Source organism: Erigeron canadensis, chromosome 6, assembly GCF_010389155.1.
Source record: "Erigeron canadensis isolate Cc75 chromosome 6, C_canadensis_v1, whole genome shotgun sequence".
NCBI lineage: Eukaryota > Viridiplantae > Streptophyta > Magnoliopsida > Asterales > Asteraceae > Erigeron > Erigeron canadensis.
The window spans coordinates 40,211,514-40,236,492 of NC_057766.1; the positions used below are offsets into that span (position 1 = coordinate 40,211,514).

Consider the following 24,979-nt stretch of genomic DNA (forward strand, 5'->3'; position numbering starts at 1 on the left):
GTTTTCTGTCAAACGGGTCAATTGGGTCAATTTAAAAATGTTTGCTAAAGAGGGTATTTCAAATGCGTATAACATCCTAAATTATCTTGGTCAGATTTATTATTGAATTACTACTAATATATGTTTTGAAATCTTAAGTTGATATTAATAACTTGAAAAATCCCACCCGCAACTTTTTTTGCATGTTACCCTATCCAATCAACCTGCCCATCTTGCCACCTTTACTTGTCGCTATATCAGGACTACAACATATGTTATCTTACCGCAAGTTATTCCTCAACTTATGATGATGACTCTTTCAAGGTAGACTAATTCGAACAAGTTTCAGCAGTTAATAAAATAATTTGTTACGTGGTACAGGTGCCTATGAGAAGAAGCCAAAAGCTAGCTGACAAAATTACGGCCCTTCAAAAGCTTGTCTCTCCTTATGGCAAGGTCAGGCTTTACCAAAACATTATTTCTTGTTCAGGTTCTATTTGTTGTCCATTTTGCTGTAGTTTTTCCACAATGTTGCGTGTCTTACTTTTACACAATAAATTGAAAGCAGGCATGATATGACCAAAAAATGTAAATAAATTTCATAACTTACATGGCATGTTCTCAATGGCAGACGGACACAGCTTCCGTGCTTCATGAAGCCCATATCTCAATCAATCTCCTTCATGACCAGATTCAGGTATATTCCATTGAAGGAAATTGAATTTGTAACACCCATTATTGGCTATTAATTTGTATAGCAATTTTCTTATGTGAACAGAAGTTGCTACAAAATACGCAGAACAAGGAGGCGGCAACAGGCCTACACAACAGAGGTCTTTGTTTAGTTCCGATAACAAGCCCTCTGATCAACAACCTATGTCAAGAGAAGCAGATTTTTATGCCCAGAATGTACTAAGCTACCACTAGAACTTAACCATGCTCTGTGTTAGAGTCACTTGTCGACTATAGAACAAAAGAGGTGTTGCTACTTTGTATAGCTATGTAACTTTCAGAAATCTTTGACTGTCACATTGTGTTCGCGAGTTTATTTTTAAGAAGAGGAAAAGAAGTGAAAGGAAACTAACATATACAACAGAAAGAAAGAGAGAAAAAAGATGCATATCTTGTGTTCTTGAGTTTTAAGAAAAGGAAAAGAAATGAAGTGAAGATGCAACTTTTTTGTTCCTGAATTGGAGAGGATTAAAAAAGAAAGAAGAGAAAATTGACAATTTTATAGTTATACCTTTTAAATCCATCATGTAAAACTCACAATAAAAAACACACTAGTAGCCTTCGAAACATGTGGACCGACTGTCCTATTAACCCATTGACCACGCCAACCCAGCTGACCCGCTGAACATGCTAGCCCTTTCTTTCTTCATTATATATCATCCACTTTTAAACAATACACAGTAACCAGGAAAAATAGATGGCTACTAAGAGATTGCTGCCATCAGATGCAAAGATTTAGTTTATAGCTAGATACTGAGAAAAGCAAACCTTAAGGTAACAGATATGGTTGTGAGTTTGTCACAGAACAAGAGCATTAACAATCAAACTAAAATAAATACCCCGTATGACATAACATCCTTGAGCCAAAAAAAGACTGTTCACATTCAAAATAACAACTGATAGCATCGTTAATCTAAAACATTAAACTAAAACCAGAAGATTAGCACGAAATGACCATCAAAAAAAATCCACTGATCCGTCTAAACTCTAAACCATCCACTTGATGCACCCAAGAAAGCCACAACAAAATATCTACTATTTTAAAGCACACAAAAGAGCAACAAACAGAAAGACATACTCAAAACGTAATAAAGGTTCTTCATTCACGTGTATGCATCATTTTTTCAAGGATAGTCATACGCATTGGGGGAGGACAACCAAAGAATGCGCGTGCTTTTTCTGGATGCTCCACAAGAAATAAATATGCATTTGCTATGTCATCAGGTCCAAGACACATTTACTCGAGTTCTTTGAAAATTTCCACCTCTGAGTAGACATGTGGATGGGTACTTTCCATTGCCTTAATATAAGAAGAGACAAAACGATCAATTATAGCGATAAAAACATAAAAGGTCTAGCTAATAGTTATATTAAACCTAAGAAATTCAAATACCTTAGTATTTCTATCTAGCGCATTAGCAACATTATTAGTGGCACTCCTAATGATAGATGTGCATGCATTATCTTTTTTCAACCTTTCCTCTTTTCGTTTACGACATTTTCCACTTGTTGAGAGGTTATGCAACAACTTTCCCCGTACTTTGTGTCGATACAACATATCCGCTCGACCAGATACCTGGTTCCTATTGCGAAACCTACGATGTGCAATGAGAGCCGCCGCTACACAAACAACGTGAATTGCAGCTAAATGTGGAGATCTCACCATAGAGTATATGTCATCATCCATTGCACTTCTAGCCACATAGCAAAAATGATTTGCGTATCATTGATCAACAAAATACAAAATATATAAATGCAATACCATAACTTTTAAAAATTTATATAAAAAGGTTCTATGATGTAAGTAACGACCACAGTGACCTAGTGGTCAAATGACCTCCCGGTGTCCTTACAAGAGGTCTTAGGTTCAAATCTCACTATGTAAACATCTTGAGAGTGACCAGACAAATAGTTTCAGAAAGGGTCAGTTAGGCTGTGTTTATCGGAGTTAAGACTCGCCTTCCCCGGGTAACCTAAAAAAGGAGAGCCTCATTCCTTTCCATATTTACACTATGATGCAATAAGAGTATACAACATATGTGCACAAATTGAAAGCACATTGCAACAGATGAAACTCCTAACATTTTATTTTATTTTAATGTATGGTTTTATTAATCACAGAAAGTCGGGCAACCGCTACCCCTTTTGAATAACAAACCCGATTCTACTAAATACAACATTTTGGGCCTTAAGGTTGCTACTCAAATACAACATAGCTGAATGTTTCGCATGTACAAGCAATAAATCCGTGACTAAAGCCCGAAACATAGATTTCACAATTCAATTAAAAACTGATAGCCTGATTTTCAAAAAAAAAAAAAATGATGAACAAAATAAACAAACAAGTTGAAGAAAAAAAAACCCTAAATATTATATTAGATAACATAGACAAAAGATCAAAAATTAAAGGGAAAAAATGAAGGATTTAGAAGCAAAGATGTTATGTACCTCAAGAATGAGAACCGGTCACTTGTTGGCGCCAAAAGATAAGCAAAAAAGACTTCTTTGGAGGGAAAATAAGTGCCGACTGCGCCCGGCGGAGGATATAACACCGTGATATAAGGGCATACTGGTAATTATACGAACACTTGACAGTTTTCTTCTTTTGTTTTTTATTCTTTCTAGGGACACGAATCGATTGTCAAGTTATAAAAACAGACGACTGCAGACTGCCCTTATGGTTTTTCAGAGTGTTTTATAAAAGCTTTAACATTTTTGCTAGGTTTTTATTTACCATCTAGGTTTTCAATTAGGGATTAGTATTTTAGAATGTAAACAATTTTACACAAATAGTTATAGTATGTATCGAACTTCAATCACGTGTATTGTATGTCATAAACTTTTAAATCTTGTGCATTGTATGTATCCAAGTATATATGACAACCATATAAGTTGTCTCTTGTCAAGTTTTGATTGGTTGAATACATACAAGTTCATTACATACAATACACAAGATTGAAGTTCGATACACACTATAATAATTCGTGTAAAGTTGTTTACATTATGGGGTACTAATCCCTTTCAAATAATCCCTATAAGTTTTATTTTACGAGTATACAACTCTTTCAAAAGTTTAATCTTATTTCAAAGATTTTTTACCATAATACTAACACAAAAAAATGACTTCTTTAAAAATATTTTACGCTACTAGGTTGAGTTGACCCATATCATAGGACACCTCTCTTAAGGTATTTCCACCCATGTTTTTTTTGTGGGCAAAACCCAAGAAGCCCAACCAACCCAGCTTTAAATGAATCATCAAATTTTACACAATCTGTTTATGTAAAAAAGATTCTTCTATGTCCATGAACTCATGACATCCATATACTAAGTCGTCAAGCGAGTCACGTTAAGAAAGCCCAAGTTATACGCATTGGCCCACAGAATGTCCCAAGAGAACTTAAAAATACACTCCACAGGATTCAAATAAAGATTGTAAGAAAACTTTAAAAATCTTCTCTGACAAACCCACCCAATTGATGGATAAAAATCCTCAAAATCCAATTGGTTTTATATTTGGTACAACCCAACGGCCAAGGCCATCATTCTTTTTGGTTCGCATGACAAAAAATTTATTACGAAGGTTTACAAGAAGATCCAACTTTTATCTTAACAATTGATTTTAATCTAATGTACAAAATTTTGAACCAAGTTGTGTACAACTTTAATCTCAATCCCCAATTGATATTGTCTGGAAAATTATATGGAGTAACAATTATCAGAAAAGGAAAAGAAACTAACCAGACATGTACCACCGATATCCGTTCAAAATAGTGAAATTAACATACTTTGTCCAAAACCTGATAGTTTTATGACAACATTCTTGTATTATTATAGTACACAACATACAATATTAGCGACATCTTGATATTATTGATTGATGATATGTTTATTAACAGATAATACACGTGTTCGAACTTCTAAGATAGCTTAGTAATAACTTTCCAAATGAATATTGCGATAATACATAATGAACGAACAATACATTACAATGAATCAAACCACGTGGTGCAACCATGACAGCAAACAAGGGAACTACTTTGACTTTGAAGGTAAGGTCAGACTGAACTAGTGTCCATTCAACCTATGTAGTGTCAACTTTTATGAAACATTCTGTGTTCTATCAAGATACTAGGTTAGTGTGAAACCACTACTCGTTATAGTTATTGCATATGTCCATAATTTTAATTAGCGTAAACAAATTAAAAAATTTGTCACGCCTTTATGTGTGTAAAAATATGGAGAACTAAAAATGTGTAGAAATTAATCCACACTTAAAATTGTAAACTTATAGAATACCACACTTTTAAGTGTGGATTAATTTCCTACACACTTTTAGTTCTTCATATTTTTACACACATAAAAATATGACAAATTTTTTAATTTATTCACATTAACTAGAATTGTAAACAAATACAACATTATTTGTAGTGTAGGTTGGTGTGAAAAACTTGTGGTACGGGTCACTCGTTCCGCCACTGACTGCAAACTACATATCTCAAAATAATAGACACTATTCTAACCAAGGGTGACGACCTTTTACCTAAAAAAAATAGACACTCAAATACAATAACCTATGGACCACAACTCAATAGTCAATAGTACAAGGTATTAAAAGTAGAACCGCCTATGCACTGTCTTTTGAAACCAAGTGTATACATAAAATACACCCATCAGGGGAAGTTACCCGTAAGAGACAATAAAAGTTGTTGAAAGATGGAGACAGCCAATTCATCTGTTTGCTAAACCGAGTGTATACCACATTACACATTGAATCTGCATTCGCTCCCATATACACAGATAGTAACACGTACAACGGAGTACACAGCCATCAACCTTTTGCATCAATATAATTAACAGTGACATCTTTTTTGATCCATCTACCAGCAATAAAGTAGTACAAGAAACAGTACCGCATCTAATAAAAATATATCACAACAAACGATTGCAGCCTGGACCGGAACAAGAGGTTGCATAGGCAGCTGAATGCACGTTTCTGACCAGTGACCATCTTACAATCGTTACCAAACAGGTAGTCCACAATCAAGTACCTGACCAAGGAGCAAGAAACATATTAGCAACGATTATGTGCCATAATAGATATAATTGGAAGACAAATATCACCATTTACAAGAGTATGTAAGAATAATCGACATTCCTGATCATAAAAGGGGAATAATAATTAGAGATTTTAATACATGTTTAATCCTACTAAAATAGCCAGACAATTATACTTTTAACCCTCAGTTGTAAATGGAGGAAGTCCTAACCCTGACGGATAATTGCAATTAGAGATTCATATATAGTATAACCCTACAAAAACTCACAGAAAATGAAGCAAATAAATTTTAACTGTAAACAGATGTCAGATGTGGAGTTCCAAACTGAACATGAGGTGGTTGTGTATCTAAAGTGATCATTGAGACATGAAGCGAAAGTGTTAATTTGAAATATTTGGCAAAATCTGATTTTTGATTTTCCAGTTATTGATGACCAAATAGATCAAATTTGAACGTGCAGTACTTAAAAAAACTAATTATCGAGACTAGCCATTTACCCATGGAATGCAGTCGCAACAGCCAAAAGAAGAATTTTGGAGGAAAAAGTCGGTGATGTTGAAAAGTGAAGAGAAAAGAGGGGCTTTGGTGTGTTGTTTTACTGGTGGTGTTAGTGCGTGTGTGTGTGTGTCAGATTGTGTGTTTGTTTGATAAGATGGAGTAAGGGTGGTGCTCGGTTAATCGGTTATAGGCTTAAAAGTTAAAACATCCAAAGGCTAAGATTTTTCAACGGATGTTACAAGTGCTGGGGATCCACCCTCCTTAACTTTAAGACCATTACTTTTTTTTTTAAAGGGCATTACAAAATGAATATTTTGTATAACAGTATGGATAAATGTACAATTGCCAGATTATCCAATAAACTGACTTTCTGAATTTGATTCTTCACTAGCAATAATCAATTTAACCGTAACTAGTCAACTAGATGATTACCTAATTACATAATTTATTCTTGATTTTGCTCTTATCACTCTGAAAATGCAATGCCACATACACCATTCTATCAGTTTGAAGTAAAACAAGAGAGCATAAAAACCACTAATACTTATTATATATTCACATCATCCTCTAAACAGTCATATAATTATACTATAGTTAACTTTGAGATAATAAAACTTTCCTAGCAATTTAGCAAAATGTATTACCTGAATGACCTGTTAGGATATCATGTCAATCCAATTCCGACACCTCTTCTGAATCAGACAACGGCAAAAGTGTACAAACACCAAGAACATGTCCATTGAGACACACATAGTACTCAATACAGTCTTCATACGCACCCAACCGACAGCTGGCACTTTGTGGAATCATCTTAGCCTGCATCATGCTCCACAATTTCCCTTTACAATAAGGGCAAAATTCTGTAGGATGAAATTTAGCACCCCTTCTAACAAGCATCTTCCGCACCTTTGATGTAGCAAATGACTTGAACACCCCACGAAAGAAACCCACATCCCCTTCTCCTTGGTCTAAGTGCTCACACGGGTCTGATACATATAAAACATCAGTTCGGCAGTTTGGCAGAAGAAAGCTTTTTCCAGAAGTTCTGGAGAACCGAGTCCTATAAGCAAAGTGACCAGGAATGTGAATTTTATTAAACAGAGCATCCTTTTTGCATCCGGAACAATATATAAGAAGCTTCCCAAGTGCACTCCAGTTTCCATCAACACTGTGACTCCCACTAGATTGAAGATCCTGCATCATTTTGGGGGCCCGTGTTCTACAAAACTCTTTCCAGAGTACTCTTTTCACAAGATCATCAAACCATTTGCAGACACAAGAAAGTGTCGCGATTATTTTAGGATTCCAGTTCAAATGTTGAAGAAGTAGAAAGATAACGTCTTCACTCAAATGCCCTTTTGTGCACATACAGCTTGCAGAGTGTATGCATCGGTACTGCTTGGTTACGATCATTGTCTGCAGTATATTATAAGAAATACCACAAGAAAAAGTTAAATCTGAATGAAAGTGTCATATAGTGCATAGCTTAATAATATAACTGTTCAGTGAACCCCCAGGTCACAAGGCGTGTTGTTTGGTATTAAGAAACAAAGCTTTCTCGGGTATTAATGCAAAGTTAAACCGAAGCGCAAAAAATTCTATGAGATAGATAGATGGTTCATGCCTAAATACTTCTTATCCATGTCTTCCTGTTATATTAAGTCAGCTAAAAAAACTATTTGAGTAAACTAATTGAAGGAATTTTGTGCTACTAAGATACAATTTAAATGAACTACCCTTTTGACCCAATGGTGATAAAATTTACATCTCAAATTGACCCATTTAACAGTAATTGGGTTGAAATTCACACCTTAACACTAAACAGAGATCTCTCCCGTACCCTCATAAAGCAAAAAAAAAAAAAAAAATTGGTCAGACAGAGTAGGCCATTTCTTCACTTTAAAACTGATTTCCCAAGCAGATTAAAGCTCTCAAGTGAGATAACTTTTGGGAATGCTTTACACACACACACATATAACCTAAAAGGAGTGAAGCAGGCTGCAGTGGACAGGCTGAAAAATGAGATTGTAAACTTATTCGGTCAGGTTATTCTCAAATGTATCTCGGATTATAGTTTAACGGGCCAATTAAATATATAAATGTATCTCAGGTAGCAAACTATTAGTAAAAAAAAGGCCTGGCAATATGATCAATCTGCTATGATAGAATCATGTTATTACTGGTAAACATGTCAATCTAAAGCCAGACTGCGCATCTCGATAAGTCAGAGAAGACACCAATGCAGACTCGGTAATTCATCACCGGTCCCCCATGATACCTAAAAGTACACGTTTACAGTTTACCTGTTTTGTTTAACTTAGGGTCCAGCCATCCAAAGAATCCATAGGGTTCTTGCAAAGTAATTTCCATGTAGTTCAGAAAAGTTTAGACCTTCCCAACAAAGACAATTTCCAAAGGAAGTGGCAGTACCTACCTATATTGGTACTATCTAAATCATAAGAAACACTCCCCTTTAGAAATTATCAGATTAAGTAATAGCAATCACAACAACACCACCTACTTTTCTAGCCCGATCTAAATACAATACATCACTCTCTCTCGGAGCACAAACACCGTCGTCCATATCCGGCTATCATCGCATCAATGTCAATCACAGCTAAAATAATCGAACGTTTTCTTTTGAAAAAATCTAGATCCTGCCCAAAACTCTCTGTTGTTGCCACATCGCACACACACTATGCCAGTTCAAATTCAAAACTTAGACCTGAAGTTTCACAGAGTATTTGCCCCTGAGGAATCCGAATTTTAATCCAATGGAAGCAATAGCGGAGACAGCAGGGGGTGGCCGGTGCTTACCCACCCCCCCCCCTCCCAAAAAAAAAAATTGGCCATTCTTTTTAATGTACAAGGCTCATAATTCCTAAAACTTTACCATTCAAGCCACCCCCAATCTTCAAATTCGTCCTAGATTTAATGAAGATGACAGCTTTTTGCTGAAATTATTTATAACCCATTTTCTACAAAAACCCCGTTATCTACAAGATAGTACTATCACTTTTGTTACTTTGCAAAGATATTATTTGTAAATTTTTTTATTTAAAATTGGATGAATAAAAGTTGTTTAAAAGACAATATCAAACAAATAGAACATAACTACATAATAAGGAGATTGACATTTATATCTAACATCCTATAGCATGAATAAAAGATACCAACTTATAATGTTGAAATAGTATGTTTGCCCAAGGCATAAAAAAACTAAGAATGACCTTGAAACCGACTATGTTAAATTCCATCAACCAATCCCAGGTAATACATTTCTCTTCTATAGTCTATACTATATGTAAGGTGTCTGAAATTCAAACTAATTATTAATAATTATTGTAAATAAATAACAGGTAGTCTGGGCCTCTGGGGGAACTAACAAATTAATAGCCATATACAGATATAAAGACGACATACCTAAAAGAAATTGTTGGGTAGATAAAGAATGCGATCAGAGATAATAGAGAAAAAAAAATCTTGATAATTAAAAAAATAAATAAATAATCTGCACAAAATGATCAAAGTTAAATACTTGCCATGTTTCTCACCTCTGCTCATACGCAACACCAACTTTCAAAAAACACCCATCAAGATTTAACCCACCTGTAAAAAATTAAATCAACCATTAAACAAATTAGGGTTTTTTAAGTCACATTTCAAGATCAATAAAAATCAAACAAATTTTTATGCATATTTAACCCCATTAAATCTTAAAAATCAGAAACATGCAAAGGTTGAATCTTGATTGAAAAAGACCTCACCTTTTATTAGCGTTTGTTGGGAGTGAATTTTGGGGAAAGGGGATTTCTTGAAGTTGTATGTATATTGTATTGTATTGTATGTATCGTAAAATATATCTGAAATATCTGAATATCTTGATTGGATGAAAATAAACTATATTTATTTTGGTACTGTCTGAGAGTATTATTAAAGAAAGTGATAAAATGACATGTGGGTTATTTTAACGTAGGAATGATGACAAAGTCTGTCGGTGATGTGGGACTACTGATGAGGTGGAGGATTGTAATTGGATTGTGAAGGTGTATGGAAACCCATCCAAGTCATCGTATAACCAGTTGGCATTTTCTTTTTCTTTTCAGTTTTCTTTAATTATAAAATGTTGTTAAGGTTAAGTGTATAGTCGGTTTACTCATTAGTCTTTCTATCGGCACATCGGTTCCCTTATACCATCTTCTCCGGCTAATATTAGCAAGTAGCACATGTTATATATATCGACTCTATTTTGTCAATGCTTGTGAACGGTGGGAGTGTGCTATGTGACAGTTTTATTTCTCGGTTGTAATGTCAACCAAATATTATGTTATTCTTGACTTGTATTGGAGGTTTTCGATTTTGAGGCTAAATTTATAATTGGGGATTTTTCGATTTCGAGGCTAATATTATGTTTTTCTTGGCTTGTATTGCCAGAAACGATGTCGGAACCGATTAGTCAATGCTCCTAAAGTACACTTTTACTTTTCCAACGAGATCTGAAACTCTTTTTACTTTTTCATCGAAGCTTTGTTTTCTCCATTTGGGAGGCTTGCATAGCTTTCAGTTTTGTGGCTTTACATCTTATTGTTTGGGGTTTTGCATGTCCTTGTTTGGGGTTTTATTCCATCGTCTGCCATATGATATGTAGTTTTTTGGCGACCTCATTGTTTACTGTTTATGCTTATTTACTAATATTTTTTTTGTTAGTTCCGTGAGTTTGATTAGCTTGATCGTGTTAGCGGTAGTGTTGCCGAAATTTGTTTGTTCTGTTGTATTGTTGTCGTATTTTCTTTCATTAAAGCAATATGTGGCCAGAAAACTAATGTGTTGTCGATGATGATATCGTTGAACAATTAGGTTGTTGGTTTTTGTTAAATGGGCGATGATGATGACAATGTTCGTAAAAATGTGACTCATATTATCGGGAACGTATCTTGGCAAGGTAAGCCTTCGGGTTCAGCCATGGCATCTTCAACTTCTAAATTACCGACTCCCAATTTCTGAGCCCAAATTTGTTTACAATTCTTTTTACATTTATGTTTTCTAACAACTTTTAGTAATTCTGGTCATGTTTTAGCTTTGTGGCTTTGTTAGTTTTGGCACTACACCTTGGTTTTTGGCAAGCTTTGACAAAAAAAAATCGTATTTGTGTGAAACATTGTCATGTGTTTATATTTGTTGCAAAAACTTACCAATTAATAGTTTTGGCAGTATACCTTTACCTCTCATATGTTGGATTTGTTTTGTTAAAAGTAATTGTTGTTGTAACTGCTAGTTGTACATTATAGTTGAAGTTGTAAGTTGTAGCTTTTAAATAAAGTTGTTTGTTAGTGTTTTTATTTTTTAGAGTATTTGATATGCTAACTCTAGCTCCAATCATATATGTGATTTCCTCGTATTTTTTTCTATCATTTTTTTCTCCAAATTTCACCAATAACCCTAAATTCTTAAATATGATTAGTTAGTTATGATATGATTAAGTCCATTCATATAAGATATTTATAATTATAAGCTAATAATAGTTTGTGAAGAAAGCTAGAACACATGATGATCTCATGTCATGTAAATGGCGAGTCGGTTCATGAAATGACACTTTAAGTCTCCGGTAGTGGATGATAGAGCAATGAATGAAATTACATACAACAAAGGAATTTACTTATTTTGAATAATATATATTATATACATTTGTACGTAAAAACTAAAAATATATCGTACTGACCTAGTGTACACGTAGCATGATGAGGTCATAGAACAATATATAGATCAGGGATGCTCATCAAACTGTCGATCAGGTTAACCCAGACCAAACCGCGGTACTTTGATTGGTTTGGCGGATTGAGTTGTTAAAGTCTGGTTTGGTGGTTTAAGTTTTGAAAAACCGGAATATATGGTTCAGTTATAGTTTGAGCAAAGAAATAACGACGAAAACCGAACCGGACTGTACTGTACTTCATACTTTTACAACCCGGAAAGAAGACGACTTTTTCTAAAGTCATAAAACTTAAACATGTTACGAAAATAAATATTTTTATGTTCCAAGTTCTTTAGAGTTTCATTATAAAGTGTCGGCTCAAACATTTTAGAGACCTTAAGCGAAAATTAATTTTAGGGTATAGTTTTACCTAATTACTGTAAAAAGCACCTACATTAGTGCCTTTCATTGTGCTTTAAGATCTCATTAATTAGTAAAAAACAAAGGTGCATATGTTCATCCCATGAAAATATTACTATGAAAGAAAAAAAAGATAATACAAGGGACAAAATATATGCCGCATATCTATTTTATACAAAAGTCTAGAAAGTCTAAACTACAAAAGAATTTGGGGCCTTGTATATATGGTGGCCCAAAGCAACCGTTTAACCCTCTATAATAATTGGGGCGACACTGATAAAGAATACACTTATATTTCGAATTTATAATTAGTTATACGTTTCTCAAATTAAACAATATACAAAATAAATAAAAGAAAAATAAAAAACTTGAAAATCGTCAAACCGGACCGACTTACATGGTTTGGTCTAGTTCGGTCAGACAATATAGTTGGTCTGGTTTGGTTTGATACATGTTGAAATCGGAATTGACGGTTTGGTTTGAGATTTAGTCAAAACCAAACCAAACCGGTCTACGAACACCCATAATATAAATGATTGATATGTAAAAGTTACTCACAGTTGTAAATATTATTACCAACTTGTTTTTTATAACGTGAAATATATTCGTCATAGTTTTCATTCATAACTCAGCCCTTTTTAATTCTCATAACTCGTTTCTCATGTTAAGTTTATTAGTTTTCTGTCAAATTTTTTAAACCCGAATATGAAGTAAACCAAGATAGTTGGTCTGGTTCTCAATCTTGGATTTTCCCGTAATCGGTTTTCGGTCCGATCTTGAGTTATTTCTTGGACTTGAACAACCTTAAAAATCATTTGAAAAGTTTAATGTAATAATTTATAAATATGTGGATGATTAATATGTATTATTTTTATGTTTATTATTCATAAGTAATTCACATTTTTTGTTTAAAATAAATTGATTCTATTGACTATGTTACTAAAATTTACCTTTTTCCATTGGTGAAAAGAATATGTGAGGAGACTGGAGAGAACAACTGTATCTTTCTTCTTCTTCTTCACATAGTTATTACATACCTGACGCTATATCCATAATAACAATCTGTAATTAATACATATATATATATATATATATATGATTTAAACGATGTCGACGAGCTTCAACAGTGGTCCTCGTAGCCCCGCTACAAGCTCCAGGTTACAATTAGGCGGCGTTGGTGGTCTTTCTAGGGCTATCAGATCTTCATCTTCCAAAAAACCGCCGGAGCCGCTTCGCCGTGCAATTGCCGATTGTCTTTCTTCTGCTCTTCTCTCCGTCCATGGCAGCTCTTCCGCTGTTGTATCTGAAGCTTCCAGAACTCTTCGGGTATGTATCAAATTGTTCAGATCCGTGGTTTTTGATTTGGATTGTATAATTGTTATATCTATATATATACGTACATTGTTATTGTAATAATTGGGCATCTTAGGGTTTTTATTGTTACTGATTGGGGATTTATGATTGTATCTGTTGTAGTATACATACAATGCTTAAATGCGGAAAAAAGCGGGTTACTTTGCGAATTTTGAATGGTTTCGCGTAATTTGGGGAATAGTTAGGGTTTAAAGCTGAAAGAGTTTTACTTGCAGGTTTAGTTATAAGCATATTGAAGAAATTGTTTATGTTATGATATGTTAGTCGTGTCAACGGTGTACTTTTCCGTTAGAAACTTTTTGTTTTTAATGTCATTTAGTTCGAGTATAGATAGTTTCCTTTTATGTATTCTTCATAGTAATTGCAAAACTATTACGTCAGAAGGAAGTAAACAAAAGATGTGACGGTTATGGTATGTTATTTCTACGGGCTTGGTCAACACACAAGTTCAGAGACTAGCACATTTACGCATATGTTTTTTTCTTTCCTAACCCGTGTTAGTATTGTTGTAAACCGGGATCATCCAAACTGATTGATATTTTAACTTAGTTTTGGTTACATGAACCTTAATTGTAAGTTATTTATGTCATTTTACATAGACAGGAGAGGTGGGGTGGTATGACGTACGGGGTGAGGTCAAGACTTTTTTTAATTTACCTTTATTAATTTCTTTAACCTAATATAAAATCATGAATCAAGAGAGTTATAGATGTTGAAGCTTTCATGAATTGGGTTCACTCACAACATCACATAGTTTAGTTTTTTAAAACTTCATTCTGTTACACGGTGATAAAGTTGGTGGAGATAGATTATTATTGCCACCGTTTAACATCTGAAATAAATTTCACCAGTGTTAATTGCTTGTGGTTGGACTTTTTGTAAACTTACTAATATTTGTAAGCAATGGTAAGTAGCAATAAAAATATAGTTGTTTTGTTTAAAGATGTAATTCACCTACGAACAATACAACCTGTTCTGAGATATTGATAAGATTTACTTTCTCCTTGGCAGGACTATTTAGCATCTCATGCAACCACTGATCTCGCCTATGGTGTGATATTAGAGCACACACTTGCAGAGAGAGAACGAAGGTTTTCAACATTTTTTTTGTTAATTATCATGAAATTCATCTAATACTTTATTAAATGCTTCACATATACTTACCTTTTTGTATGTATTATATACATCTAGGTGCTTGAATACTGCATTAAGTGCTATATACTTGTTTGCTTTCAAAGTATTGGCCCTCGTACTTTTAATGTTCGAGGTACAACCATATAGTTTACCCTGGACATACTCCTCAACATTTTGAGAACAATATATGGCTTGTGAATTTTTTAGCACAACTACTGCACAAGATCAGTTAAGTATGGTAATAATCGATAACATTATGTTATACAGTTTAGTTGTCGAAGACTGTTACAGAACCTAAGAATTGATTTTATTTCTTTTTATATCAGTATTCACTACTCACTAGGGTTTTTGTTTATTTCTCTTTGTAACGATGCATCAACAGTACTGGTAATATGTTATAAAAAAATTCTTTTTCTTATTTTTAATGGTCTTATATCCTGCTGAAAGAATTTGTCATAGCTAGCTAGCTTGATCTTATCACCAACAATTATAAGTATCGAATAGGCTTTATAGTCGCCATCATTGTTAACCTAGATGACTTGTAAGCAATAAACCATGTTTGTGGTAGACTTGTGAAAAAGCATGCCAGGAGGAATTATACTTGAGGTCTTATCAACTATTCTACTATTCTATCATGGTTTCATGAGAGCGTTGAATGTGACATAAATATGGATCCGTTATGTTCATCAAAGGCCTAGCACACAAGATTGTTACCCTCTGATACATTTTTTTTGTCTGTAACAGTCCCGCGGTGGTTGCAAGGTGTGTGGCTCTTTTAAAGCGTTATCTCCTAAGGTATGTGATGTTTTTGTGCAGCTTATCTCTCTTATGAGTGGATCAATTACCTTCTTCAAAGAAGATAATATCACTTCTAAAGTTTATCACTTGATATGTAGATTGATTATTATATATGCCTTTTGGGCTTGAAAGACATTTACATGGGCAATAAAATAAAATTGCCAGTTCAGATGTATTTGACTAGCATTGATATATTTTCGGCTTTTCTTATTGGAAGTGTACGTACTTTAGGGACCGTTACTTTCGGACCGTTACTTTCTAAAAGCCGATTATAATAGTACTTATTATTGGTCTGAACTGACAAAACTGACAATTGAACTAGTAACAAGCCGAGTGAAACTAATACTGGCAAAATATTGTTGAGTTTTATTGTGTAAGTTTTAGAAATTTTAGCTCTTGCTTTAGTTGGGGCTAAAGGTGGTGAAAACTATATTATATTGGAACCTTTTGGTCTTCTTTTCTGTCAAGGGAACTATCACAAATATACGTTCATGCATACTTCTACCATCTTGTTCTAGTAGAAATATACAATTGGCTTATTCACATAATATGTTTGAGACAACAACCTTAAAGTTCTCAGGAGACCTGGTTTCTTCACAAGAGGTCGTAGGTTCAAATTTCACTAGGTAACATCTTGGGACTGGCCAAGGAAAGGGATAGGAAACGGCCATGTAGACACTCAGATAAGGTCGCATACATCTAAATCAAAAAGACTTTCCCAACGCAGGTGGCCGGGTAACATGAACATGGAAAACCTCATCTGTTTACACGATATATCTGAGACATAAAATAAATAAAAAGGTTTTAAAGTTTGAGAAGAAACTTACATGACATGTAAAATTGTTAGTGACAGAGACTGATTCGTTTTCTCTTTATTCTTTTGCAGATATAAACCCAGTGAGGAAACCCTACTAGAAATTGATCGGTTTTGTTTAAACATAATTATGGAGTGTGATATTAGTCCAAGCAGAAGACTTGCATCTCAATCTTTGAGTCCACAAAGTGGTGGTTCATCAACTACTTTAAATGGATCACCTTTGCCTGTCGCAAGCTTTGCTTCAGGAGGACTTGTGAAATCACTAAACTATATTCGTTCTCTAGTGGCTCAACATGTTCCAAAGAGATCATTCCAACCCGCAGCTTTTGCTGCATCAAGACAGCCACTTCCATCATTATCTTCTCTTATGAGCAAATCTTTTAATTCGCAAATTAGTCCAGGAGTTGTTAAAGAGGTTTCTGAGATCAAAGAAGGGTCTGCTATGTCTGTATTGGATTCACCAATTGCTGAAGATGTTGTTGGAGTTGAAGGGGATGACTTTATAGCCCGGGATGTCTTCAAATGGAGATGGCATGGGGACCCACAATCATCTTTGCTGTCTTCTGATAGGTATTATCATATTTCTGCTTGCATGCATTATTTCTTTGCTTTTTTAACTTTTAGAGGCTGCAAAAAGGCGGGTTAGGTAACATGTCAAAATGGGTGTGGGTTGAAATGAGTAGTTCTTGGTGCAAGTTGGCTTGACTTCAAAAGCTTGTGTTCAGTTTTATTAATGTTTGTTAAAAATCTAGCTGTTAAATATAATTACGTAAAGTATCTTAATGCAATGCCTATATAATTTTTTGCATAAAATGATTTAGAAGGTTGTATGCATTAGAAATGGATTTAAGCGACTTTGGACCCTTTCAAATTTCAACATGTTCTCTTTTTCACCAAGTTTTTGAGTTGGCTGCTTATCTGTCTCATTAGAGGTTGAGCGCAACCAAATCAATTAATTCATGGCTAAATGGGCCAAATTTCCACCTGTAATTATTTTAAGCCATTCTTACTTTATGGTGTCTTCTTGTAACGAATTCTAACTGTGCAGTGAGCGTCCTTTGAGCCATCAAGACATGAGTAAGCACAATTTTCTTGAAGTTGGTGCCGCCGCTCTTCTTTTAGGCGACATGGAAGCTAGAATGAAGGGTGAATTTTGGAGAAATTTCGGTAGCATTGACATGCCTTACCTCGATCAACTGCTACAGCCTTCATTACTAACTACTGTAACAAATTCTGCCTCTGCCCGTGCTCACTTGAGAGCAATAACAGCTTCTAAACGTTCCAGGACGGGCCCTAATCAGATTTGGTATGCTTGTATGGAAACTTACCCATAGTTGGATGATGCGTTATTGTCATCATGTTATTAAAACCTATAGCCATTCTTATTTTGCAGGGAAGATTCTCCGATGACCACCTTCCGTCCGCGGCCTCGACCGCTCTTTCAATATCGTCACTATAGGTATAACTGGATGGTGGATTTTTTTATGTGAATTGGCCTTTTTATTTGTGTACAGTTTAATATACTTATAAGTTGGGTTCATCTGATAACTAACACTTAGCAAGTGATGAACAAAAAGAAAACTCTTACTGCGGTAAAAGGGATAATTCTTTGACATGATGCATATATGTATTTCTTGACTAGTAATTAAGTTCTTTCTTTTGTTCTGAATGTAGTTTAAGAAATTTGCTCTCACTCTCGGTACATTCGTTTTGTCAGTGAACAACAGCCCTTGAAATTGAATCCTGTTGAAGTGGGAGAAGTTATAGCCGCAGTTTGCTCAGAAAAACCTTCTCCAATTGCTAATGTGATGACAATCTCTTCAAAATTAAGCAGTAGCAGTGGGAAGCCTTCAATGGATGTGGCTGTGAGCGTTTTAATTAAACTTGTAATTGACATGTACGTCTCAGTTTTGATATCAGTTCGTTCGTTATGTTTACTAGTTCAGTACTCATAATTTGCAGTTATTCCATGATAAAGTTAGCTGCACAAATGAAACTTATGTTTCTATATTGTTTAGCAGAGTGTTTAACTATTAAAAAAGTGTTTAAAATTCTCTTAATAAGGACAAAATAGGGAAACCTCATAATGTTAGTTAATTTTGTAATGATTGTCATCGAAATGTATGCAAGTTTTGCTTTATAGAGTTTGTTGATGCTCTTGAAACGTTGTTTGTAGGTATGTATTGGACTCTGGAATTGCTGCTCCGCTCATGTTATCAATGCTTGAGGTTCTGTTACCTTTTACATGTTATATAGTTATATCGAAATACATCTTCTAATATTTTATTCTATGTTACTTTTCCAGGAAATGCTTAGCTCTTCACAGTTGACCTCAAAAGTACGTGCCTTTGACTTAATTTTGAACCTCGGGGTTCATGGCCATTTATTGGAGCCACTTATAGCTGAAGATGCTTCCGCCCTTGAGGAAGAATACACTCAAGAGCCATACCTTGACAAAAAACTGTCAATCCAGGGTACAAGAAAGCCTGATTACCTTAAGGCCCAAAGTTTATCAGCAATAAATAACTTTGAGTCATGGATATTGTCAATTTTATATGAAGTTCTTCTCTTTCTTGTTCAGGTATCGTAATAAATCTCTAGTATCACGTGGTTTCCTTTTTCATCTTTATTTTTTTAATTTAGTTTTAAGGAAGTGCTTGTAACAGGCAAGAAAACCAATGATGTATATGAGAAGTTTATTCTAGAAATGTATATCTTGCAGGCAGAGGAAAAGGAAGAATCTGTTTGGGCTTCTGCCCTCAGCTGTTTATTGTATTTTGTTTGTGACAGAGGCAAAATTCGTAAAAGCAGATTAAAAGGTCTTGACATAAGAGTAAGTTATTTTGTCCTAGTTTCTGTGGTGATGCATTCCTTGTATACTCAAATGAAAGTATAAAATTACCTGATCTTAGGAACAGTTACAATAGTACTTTCTTTTTTATATGTATGTATATTTGCAGCTCATTTTTTTACTTATATGACACTACTTAATGGTTTTCATGCTGAAATTCATATTCTTAAACATAATCTTTACTATTTGCAGGTGATTAAAGTGCTTATACAAATTAGCAGGAGAAACTCGTGGGCAGAGTTGGTTCATTGTAAGTTAATTAACATGCTGACGAACATGTTCTATGAAGTCCCTGAGTCATCCATCACATCAACACCAACTTTTCTTGTGGATCAGGTTGATCTGATTGGTGGGATTGAGTTTGTGTTCATTGAGGTAATTTATTTCTTAGTAAATGCAAGTATTGGAGGTTTTTTAAATAATCCATTTTTGGTTCTGAACATATTTAATTGATGAACATCAAGAGCTGATAGTTCCTTTCTTCTCCATATACAGCTAGTGATCTCAAACTCTAGAGAAGGCAGGAAAAATTTGTATCTGGTGCTTTTTGACTACGTTGTGCATGAAATAAATGAAAGTTGCATACATAATGGACTTTCAGAGTACAGCAATGATGAAATTCAACCAATAGCGTCATTGCTCACCCTCGCGGATGCACCCGAAGCTTTACATATTTCTGTCAAACTTGGAATAGAAGGCATTGGTGATATTTTAAGAAGGTCGATTTCTGCTGCGTTACCTAGATACTCCAACAGTGAAAGACTCAATATGGTAGTCGCAAAACTTTCTTTTTTGATTCATTAGCTCTCATTAGAGGTGGCAAAATGTACATGTTGGGTGGGTCAGAACGAGCAATTTTAGCATCGTCAAACGGGCAGGGGAGGTTTTCCACCGGCATAACCAATCAATGTACCATATATGAATGCAAAAATTGTATCATTGCAGTGACGTTGAGTTTGTTTGAATAAATCTCTTTAGGAGGTTCAAAATATTTGAGTGGCACTTTTTCAGCGTGTTTGGTTTGCTTCATTTCAGCTTTTTTTATAACTTTGACCGGTTGGAGTTACAATGCAACTCAATTCTATCCATATCAATTTTTAAGTAAATGGGTTAAGCTTGCGATATATAGTTCTAGTGTATGATATTGTAGTTTCTTGCCAAATATAACAGTTTCAAGATGCTAGTTTGATTTTTTCTATGTTTATGTTCCTTTTGCAGCTCTTGGAGAAGATCATGGAGAAGTTTGATGCACTTTTAAGATCATTGACTCACTTGGACAAAGAATTTGGTCATATGACAGAACTAACAAAATCCTACAAATACTTAGAGAGCTTTGAGGAAGGAGTATTGAGAAACAGTTATGGTTTGAAGGTGAAGCTTGCTTGGGCCACTTTGCATTCTCTTCTTCATTCAGAACGAGCTGCCATTCGTGAGAATGGGTATGTGTGGTTGGGCGATTTGCTTATAGCGGAAATAAACGACGATGGGGATTCTATATGGTCAAACATAAAGAATATGCAGAAGAGAATTACTCTTGCTTCGGTTAAAGATTACTCGTCCGAGTTAGATATTCCACTACCCATTTGGCTCATGTGTGGGCTTCTGAAGTCCAAAAATAATCTTATAAGATGGGGTTTTCTTTTTGTTCTTGAGAGGCTTCTCATGCGCTGCAAGTTTTTGTTGGATGAGAGCGAGTTGCAACATTCTGTTAGCAATGAAGCCCATGGGAAGACCCGTCTTGACAAGGCAAATGCCGTGATAGATATTATGAGCAGCGCATTATCGTTGGTGGCCCAGATAAACGAGACAAATCGTATGAATATTTTAAAGGTAGATTTTTCAGTGGTTGTGATACAGTATATTCTCTCGTTTGATAGCTTTATCTAGAAGTAACACAATGAGGGGACGTGTGGAAACTAATGCGGATCAAAACATACAAATTTTGTACTGGGTGGGTTGGATATAGTTGCAACTTCGACCACAAAGTATCTAATGCTATTTAAGTGTGCCAAAGGCATGGTTAAAAATCATTTTTTGAATAGAAATCTATTTTTATAATGATAATGGTTACGGAGGTTTTGTATCATCGTTGTCCTTTCGGTGACTTTCAGCTAATCTGACCCATTTTTCTTGTAAGCTATTTTTTTCCAATTAAACCTGTTAAAGATTAGACATAATCGAATTCGTTCCCCATTTGATGCGAATTGGTCCATTTTTGGCTCAAATTTTATGTTATTATTTCATGGTTACCCACTTTTAACTCTTTATTTATTCTTATGTTAAAGATGTGCGACATTCTGTTTTCTCAATTGTGCCTGAAAGTTATTCCTGGAAACAAATCCTCATCAGCAGACACATTCCAAAACTCCAAGAGTTTTAATTACTCAATTTGGAATAAAAAAACAAGCGTCATGGAAGATCTCCCAGCAAAAGAGAACTTTAGCCGGGAACCAATGGAAGATTGTAAGGGCAGGTTTGTGAGCGACACAAATAATTCTACTAGTGAGACGACATCAATGGCGGCATTACTTCTTCAAGGACAAGCCATTGTTCCGATGCAATTGGTTGCACGTGTTCCCTTTGATTTGTTTTACTGGCCATTGATTCAACTAGCGACTGCCGCTACCGATAACATCGCTTTAGGTGTTTCTGTTGGTAGTAAAGGAGGTGGGAACCTACCTGGTGCCACATCAGATATCAGATCCACCCTTCTTTTATTGCTAATTGGTAAATGCACTGCCGATCCAGAAGCTTTTGAAGAAGTTGGTGGAGAAGACTTTTTCAGGTAAATCTACAGGTTTTGTGGGTTGGGTAACAGGTCAACATGCCTTCGCGTCAATAGGGTTATATGTCACAGGGTTAAATGGACTTTTCTTTTTAGTTCAACCTTTTTCTTTCTAGTTTTTATTTATTTTTACTTAATTTTTTTTAACTCATTAGAGATAATGAAGAGTGTTTCCAACAAGTAAGGTTAATAAAAGCTTCATCGAGTTAGAGTATTCTTTGTTTTTTGGAACGACAGAAATAATATATATTAATATAAATGGCAAACTAGCAAGGTACTAGTCGCCCGAAGAATACACTTATAAGACCAGTCTAGAGTAATTTTACAAGACAACTAAAACTCATTAGTAGTAGGAATTATATAGTATTTTAAAGGGTCTAATTTACAGTTATCAGCAGATTACGTTTTGCTTCTGAATTTGATATATTAAAATAGAGCTTTTCTTAACCTTGATGTTCTTGTTATTTGTCTGGTATACGGTAATACCCGTTCTCGTCAGTTGTCAAACTCAAACGTTTGACAATATGATGATGGTCTAAGTTCTAGCCCTGGACCTACATCATTCATGATTCTCATCATGTATCCATACATTACTACAAATTACAGCATTGTAAGTGGCTCTTATGGTATTTGGCAGGGAGCTATTAGATGATACGGACTCCAGGGTGGCTTATTTTTCGTCAACCTTCCTTTTGAAGGTGAAGGATTTATTCCCATCTTTTTTACGGAATAACATAATAACTAGATAAACTTTTTGACACAAATTTAATCGTTGCAGAGGATGATGACTGAAGAGGCAGATAATTACCAGCGTGGACTATCATCTCTTGTATCAAGAGCTCAGCAGGTGTGGATCTACAGTGTAGTATAGCCAAAGAAGTTATCATAATTATAATAAAAGTTGAAATGAATATAAACACTGTTAAATAAGTAAGCAGTGTCTTGGTTTGAAAAGAAGATGACAAAAGACAGATATGTAATATGACTTGACAGTTATATCTACTGCTCACTTGCTTATGCACGAATATACTATAGATATATATGATTCCTTTTTATGATGTGCAGAGCAATAATGAGAAGTTATTGGAGAATCCTTACCTTCAGATGCGTGGTCTTCTCCAATTATCAAGTGAAGGATTATGGAATTAGCTTGTACTTATTTTGTCTTTTTAAAAGAGTCCCTTTTATATGACTCGCAGCTGAGTGAACCAGTGAAATTACAAGGTCAAAGGTGGTTATTAGAGTGAACCAGTGAAATTACAAGGTCAAAGGTGGTTATTAGTTCGGTCAACCTACTCACAAACATTGTATACCCTGAAACACCCGGACTACATCACGGGCCGAGTAATTTCGTTGGTTTTTCTGTACAAATGTTGGAAGAGAGCCATTCCGACGTGTCTTTTTTGTTGCTTTGCTGGTATGAAAGTTTGTATCCAGTATGTTGTGGAAATAAATAAACGGAGCGCAAGACAACTAGTTTGCATCTCAACTTGTACACATTCTTCTCAGAGTATCAAGTTAGGAATACTCTTCAGGTATTTTACTCTTTCTTATACCTTTATCTATTGAAAATCAGATAAATTCTTGCTAATATGCATGGCTTATGCTCGATTCTTCATATCCACTGACTGAAATTTATTTCTTATTGTTTTCAAGCAGTTGAAGTCATGCGATGTTGAGGATTAGTGTTTATTTCTGTACAAGACAAGACTTGAGAGTAGACTTTTTATTTCAGTTTTAGGTCTGCTGTGTTCAAAGATTTTTTTTATTGAAGAATAATCATCTGACCAGCTGTTGCGAGATGCTGCAATCACAGTATATAGACGTTGGAGTTGTGAATTTATATGTGGAAAGTTTGAAGGGGTTTTGTGCGGGTCATGACATAGTACATATCTTTTATTTATATAACTTTAGATGTGTAAATGATTTTTGTTTGTTGTTTGTTTTGTTTTTCAGTTCGTTCTTTCTAGGGTTCTTTACCCTCCACATTTTTGTAACATAGTTGCCAAAATATCACTCTTCAAATGTATATACTATAATTTTTGTTGAAATTGGTTTAAATTACTTAACATCACAGTCGGGCTTGTCACCATTCATAGAATTATATTGCAGTAATATTGCCGACATGATTAAAGATTGGTAGCAGTGAAGATGCTACCAGCCTACCATTTCTTTTTGTTTCCAGATTTCCATATTTGGTTTGGGTTAATCAACTGCTTTTAACAATCAAAGGTACTGAGTTCTGAAGAACCTTTGTTTTCAGTCCAAATATCAACCACTTTATTTCAAGTGAAAGTTAAATGATTAAAGCAGATTTTGTTTGGGTCAACAAACTTTAAGTGGTCTATTGTTATCATTTAGACATATACTAACTGTCAATATATGGCTAATTTGGAGTAATATTCACTTATTAATTTGGTCGATTTAAGTGTTAGTTTTTAAAAAAAAAGATAAATCAAGTGTTATTTAATTTAGATAACATCATATTTTTTTTTTCTTATAAACAAACATAGAACGTAATCACAAGATTATTCTTTTTTAGAATCATAGTGAACACAAAATATGCATAATAGTAATGGACTAGCAAATGAAATTAGATCATTCGGTAGATGAATTTAGGGTTCTACCTACAGGTCATAGGTTTGACCCTTAAGATTGACATGTATGTGAGATTTTGCTTTGGAACGCCACTATGTTGTAAGCTTGTAACGCAAATCCGGTTAAGACAATGTAACCTCCCCTGAGTGACTCACCCTTGTTTCGTTAGTTATTTGAAACATGCCATTTTGAAAAAATAAATAATGTTATTTGATTAAAAAGATAAGTGTTTGTGGGACAA

The 24,979-nt window shown here is 34.6% G+C and overlaps 3 protein-coding genes across 5 annotated transcripts; 1 reads left to right on the plus strand and 2 right to left on the minus strand.

The window, feature by feature from the left end:
• Positions 1 to 1,569: 1,569 nt before the first annotated feature.
• On the minus strand, positions 1,570 to 3,252 carry LOC122605997. The gene is made up of 3 exons (XM_043778966.1): positions 3,160 to 3,252; positions 2,105 to 2,405; positions 1,570 to 2,011 (listed from the first exon to the last, which is right to left on the minus strand). The coding sequence occupies exons 2-3, from the start codon at positions 2,396 to 2,398 to the stop codon at positions 1,949 to 1,951; spliced, it is 357 nt and encodes a 118-aa protein (XP_043634901.1). The 5' UTR covers positions 2,399 to 2,405; positions 3,160 to 3,252; the 3' UTR covers positions 1,570 to 1,948.
• Positions 3,253 to 5,322: 2,070 nt separating this feature from the next.
• Positions 5,323 to 10,145, minus strand: LOC122604057 (EID1-like F-box protein 2). 2 transcript variants are annotated; one of them, XM_043776957.1, is made up of 4 exons: positions 10,037 to 10,145; positions 9,824 to 9,878; positions 6,914 to 7,685; positions 5,323 to 5,762 (listed from the first exon to the last, which is right to left on the minus strand). In XM_043776957.1, the coding sequence occupies exon 3, from the start codon at positions 7,680 to 7,682 to the stop codon at positions 6,939 to 6,941; it is 744 nt and encodes a 247-aa protein (XP_043632892.1). In that variant the 5' UTR covers positions 7,683 to 7,685; positions 9,824 to 9,878; positions 10,037 to 10,145; the 3' UTR covers positions 5,323 to 5,762; positions 6,914 to 6,938. The 2 variants fall into 2 exon arrangements, with proteins under 2 accessions (XP_043632892.1, XP_043632891.1); XM_043776956.1 differs by having other exon boundaries at positions 9,812 to 9,878.
• A 3,215-nt stretch (positions 10,146 to 13,360) lies between these two features.
• On the plus strand, positions 13,361 to 24,214 carry LOC122603688. 2 transcript variants are annotated; one of them, XM_043776463.1, is made up of 18 exons: positions 13,361 to 13,707; positions 14,767 to 14,846; positions 15,634 to 15,684; positions 16,574 to 17,074; positions 17,553 to 17,810; positions 17,898 to 17,963; positions 18,222 to 18,401; positions 18,681 to 18,732; positions 18,810 to 19,085; positions 19,227 to 19,337; positions 19,548 to 19,730; positions 19,851 to 20,126; positions 20,574 to 21,185; positions 21,641 to 22,140; positions 22,778 to 22,838; positions 22,919 to 22,987; positions 23,206 to 23,675; positions 23,797 to 24,214. In XM_043776463.1, exons 1-17 carry the CDS (start codon positions 13,489 to 13,491, stop codon positions 23,287 to 23,289), a joined length of 3,579 nt encoding a protein of 1,192 aa, XP_043632398.1. In that variant the 5' UTR covers positions 13,361 to 13,488; the 3' UTR covers positions 23,290 to 23,675; positions 23,797 to 24,214. The 2 variants fall into 2 exon arrangements, with proteins under 2 accessions (XP_043632398.1, XP_043632397.1); XM_043776462.1 differs by having other exon boundaries at positions 23,800 to 24,214.
• The last annotated feature ends 765 nt before the right edge of the window (positions 24,215 to 24,979 follow it).

Excerpts from the sequence above, each read along its gene's own strand:
- LOC122605997 (XM_043778966.1), bottom strand. The coding sequence starts at position 2,398 with ATGGATGATGACATATACTCTATGGTGAGATCTCCACATTTAGCTGCA. Across the intron at positions 2,012-2,104 it reads CGCTAGATAGAAATACTAAG|GCAATGGAAAGTACCCATCC; the intron begins GTATTTGAATTT and ends TCTTATATTAAG.
- LOC122603688 (XM_043776463.1), top strand. The coding sequence starts at position 13,489 with ATGTCGACGAGCTTCAACAGTGGTCCTCGTAGCCCCGCTACAAGCTCC. Across the intron at positions 13,708-14,766 it reads AAGCTTCCAGAACTCTTCGG|GACTATTTAGCATCTCATGC; the intron begins GTATGTATCAAA and ends TCTCCTTGGCAG. Across the intron at positions 22,141-22,777 it reads GGTGGAGAAGACTTTTTCAG|GGAGCTATTAGATGATACGG; the intron begins GTAAATCTACAG and ends GGTATTTGGCAG.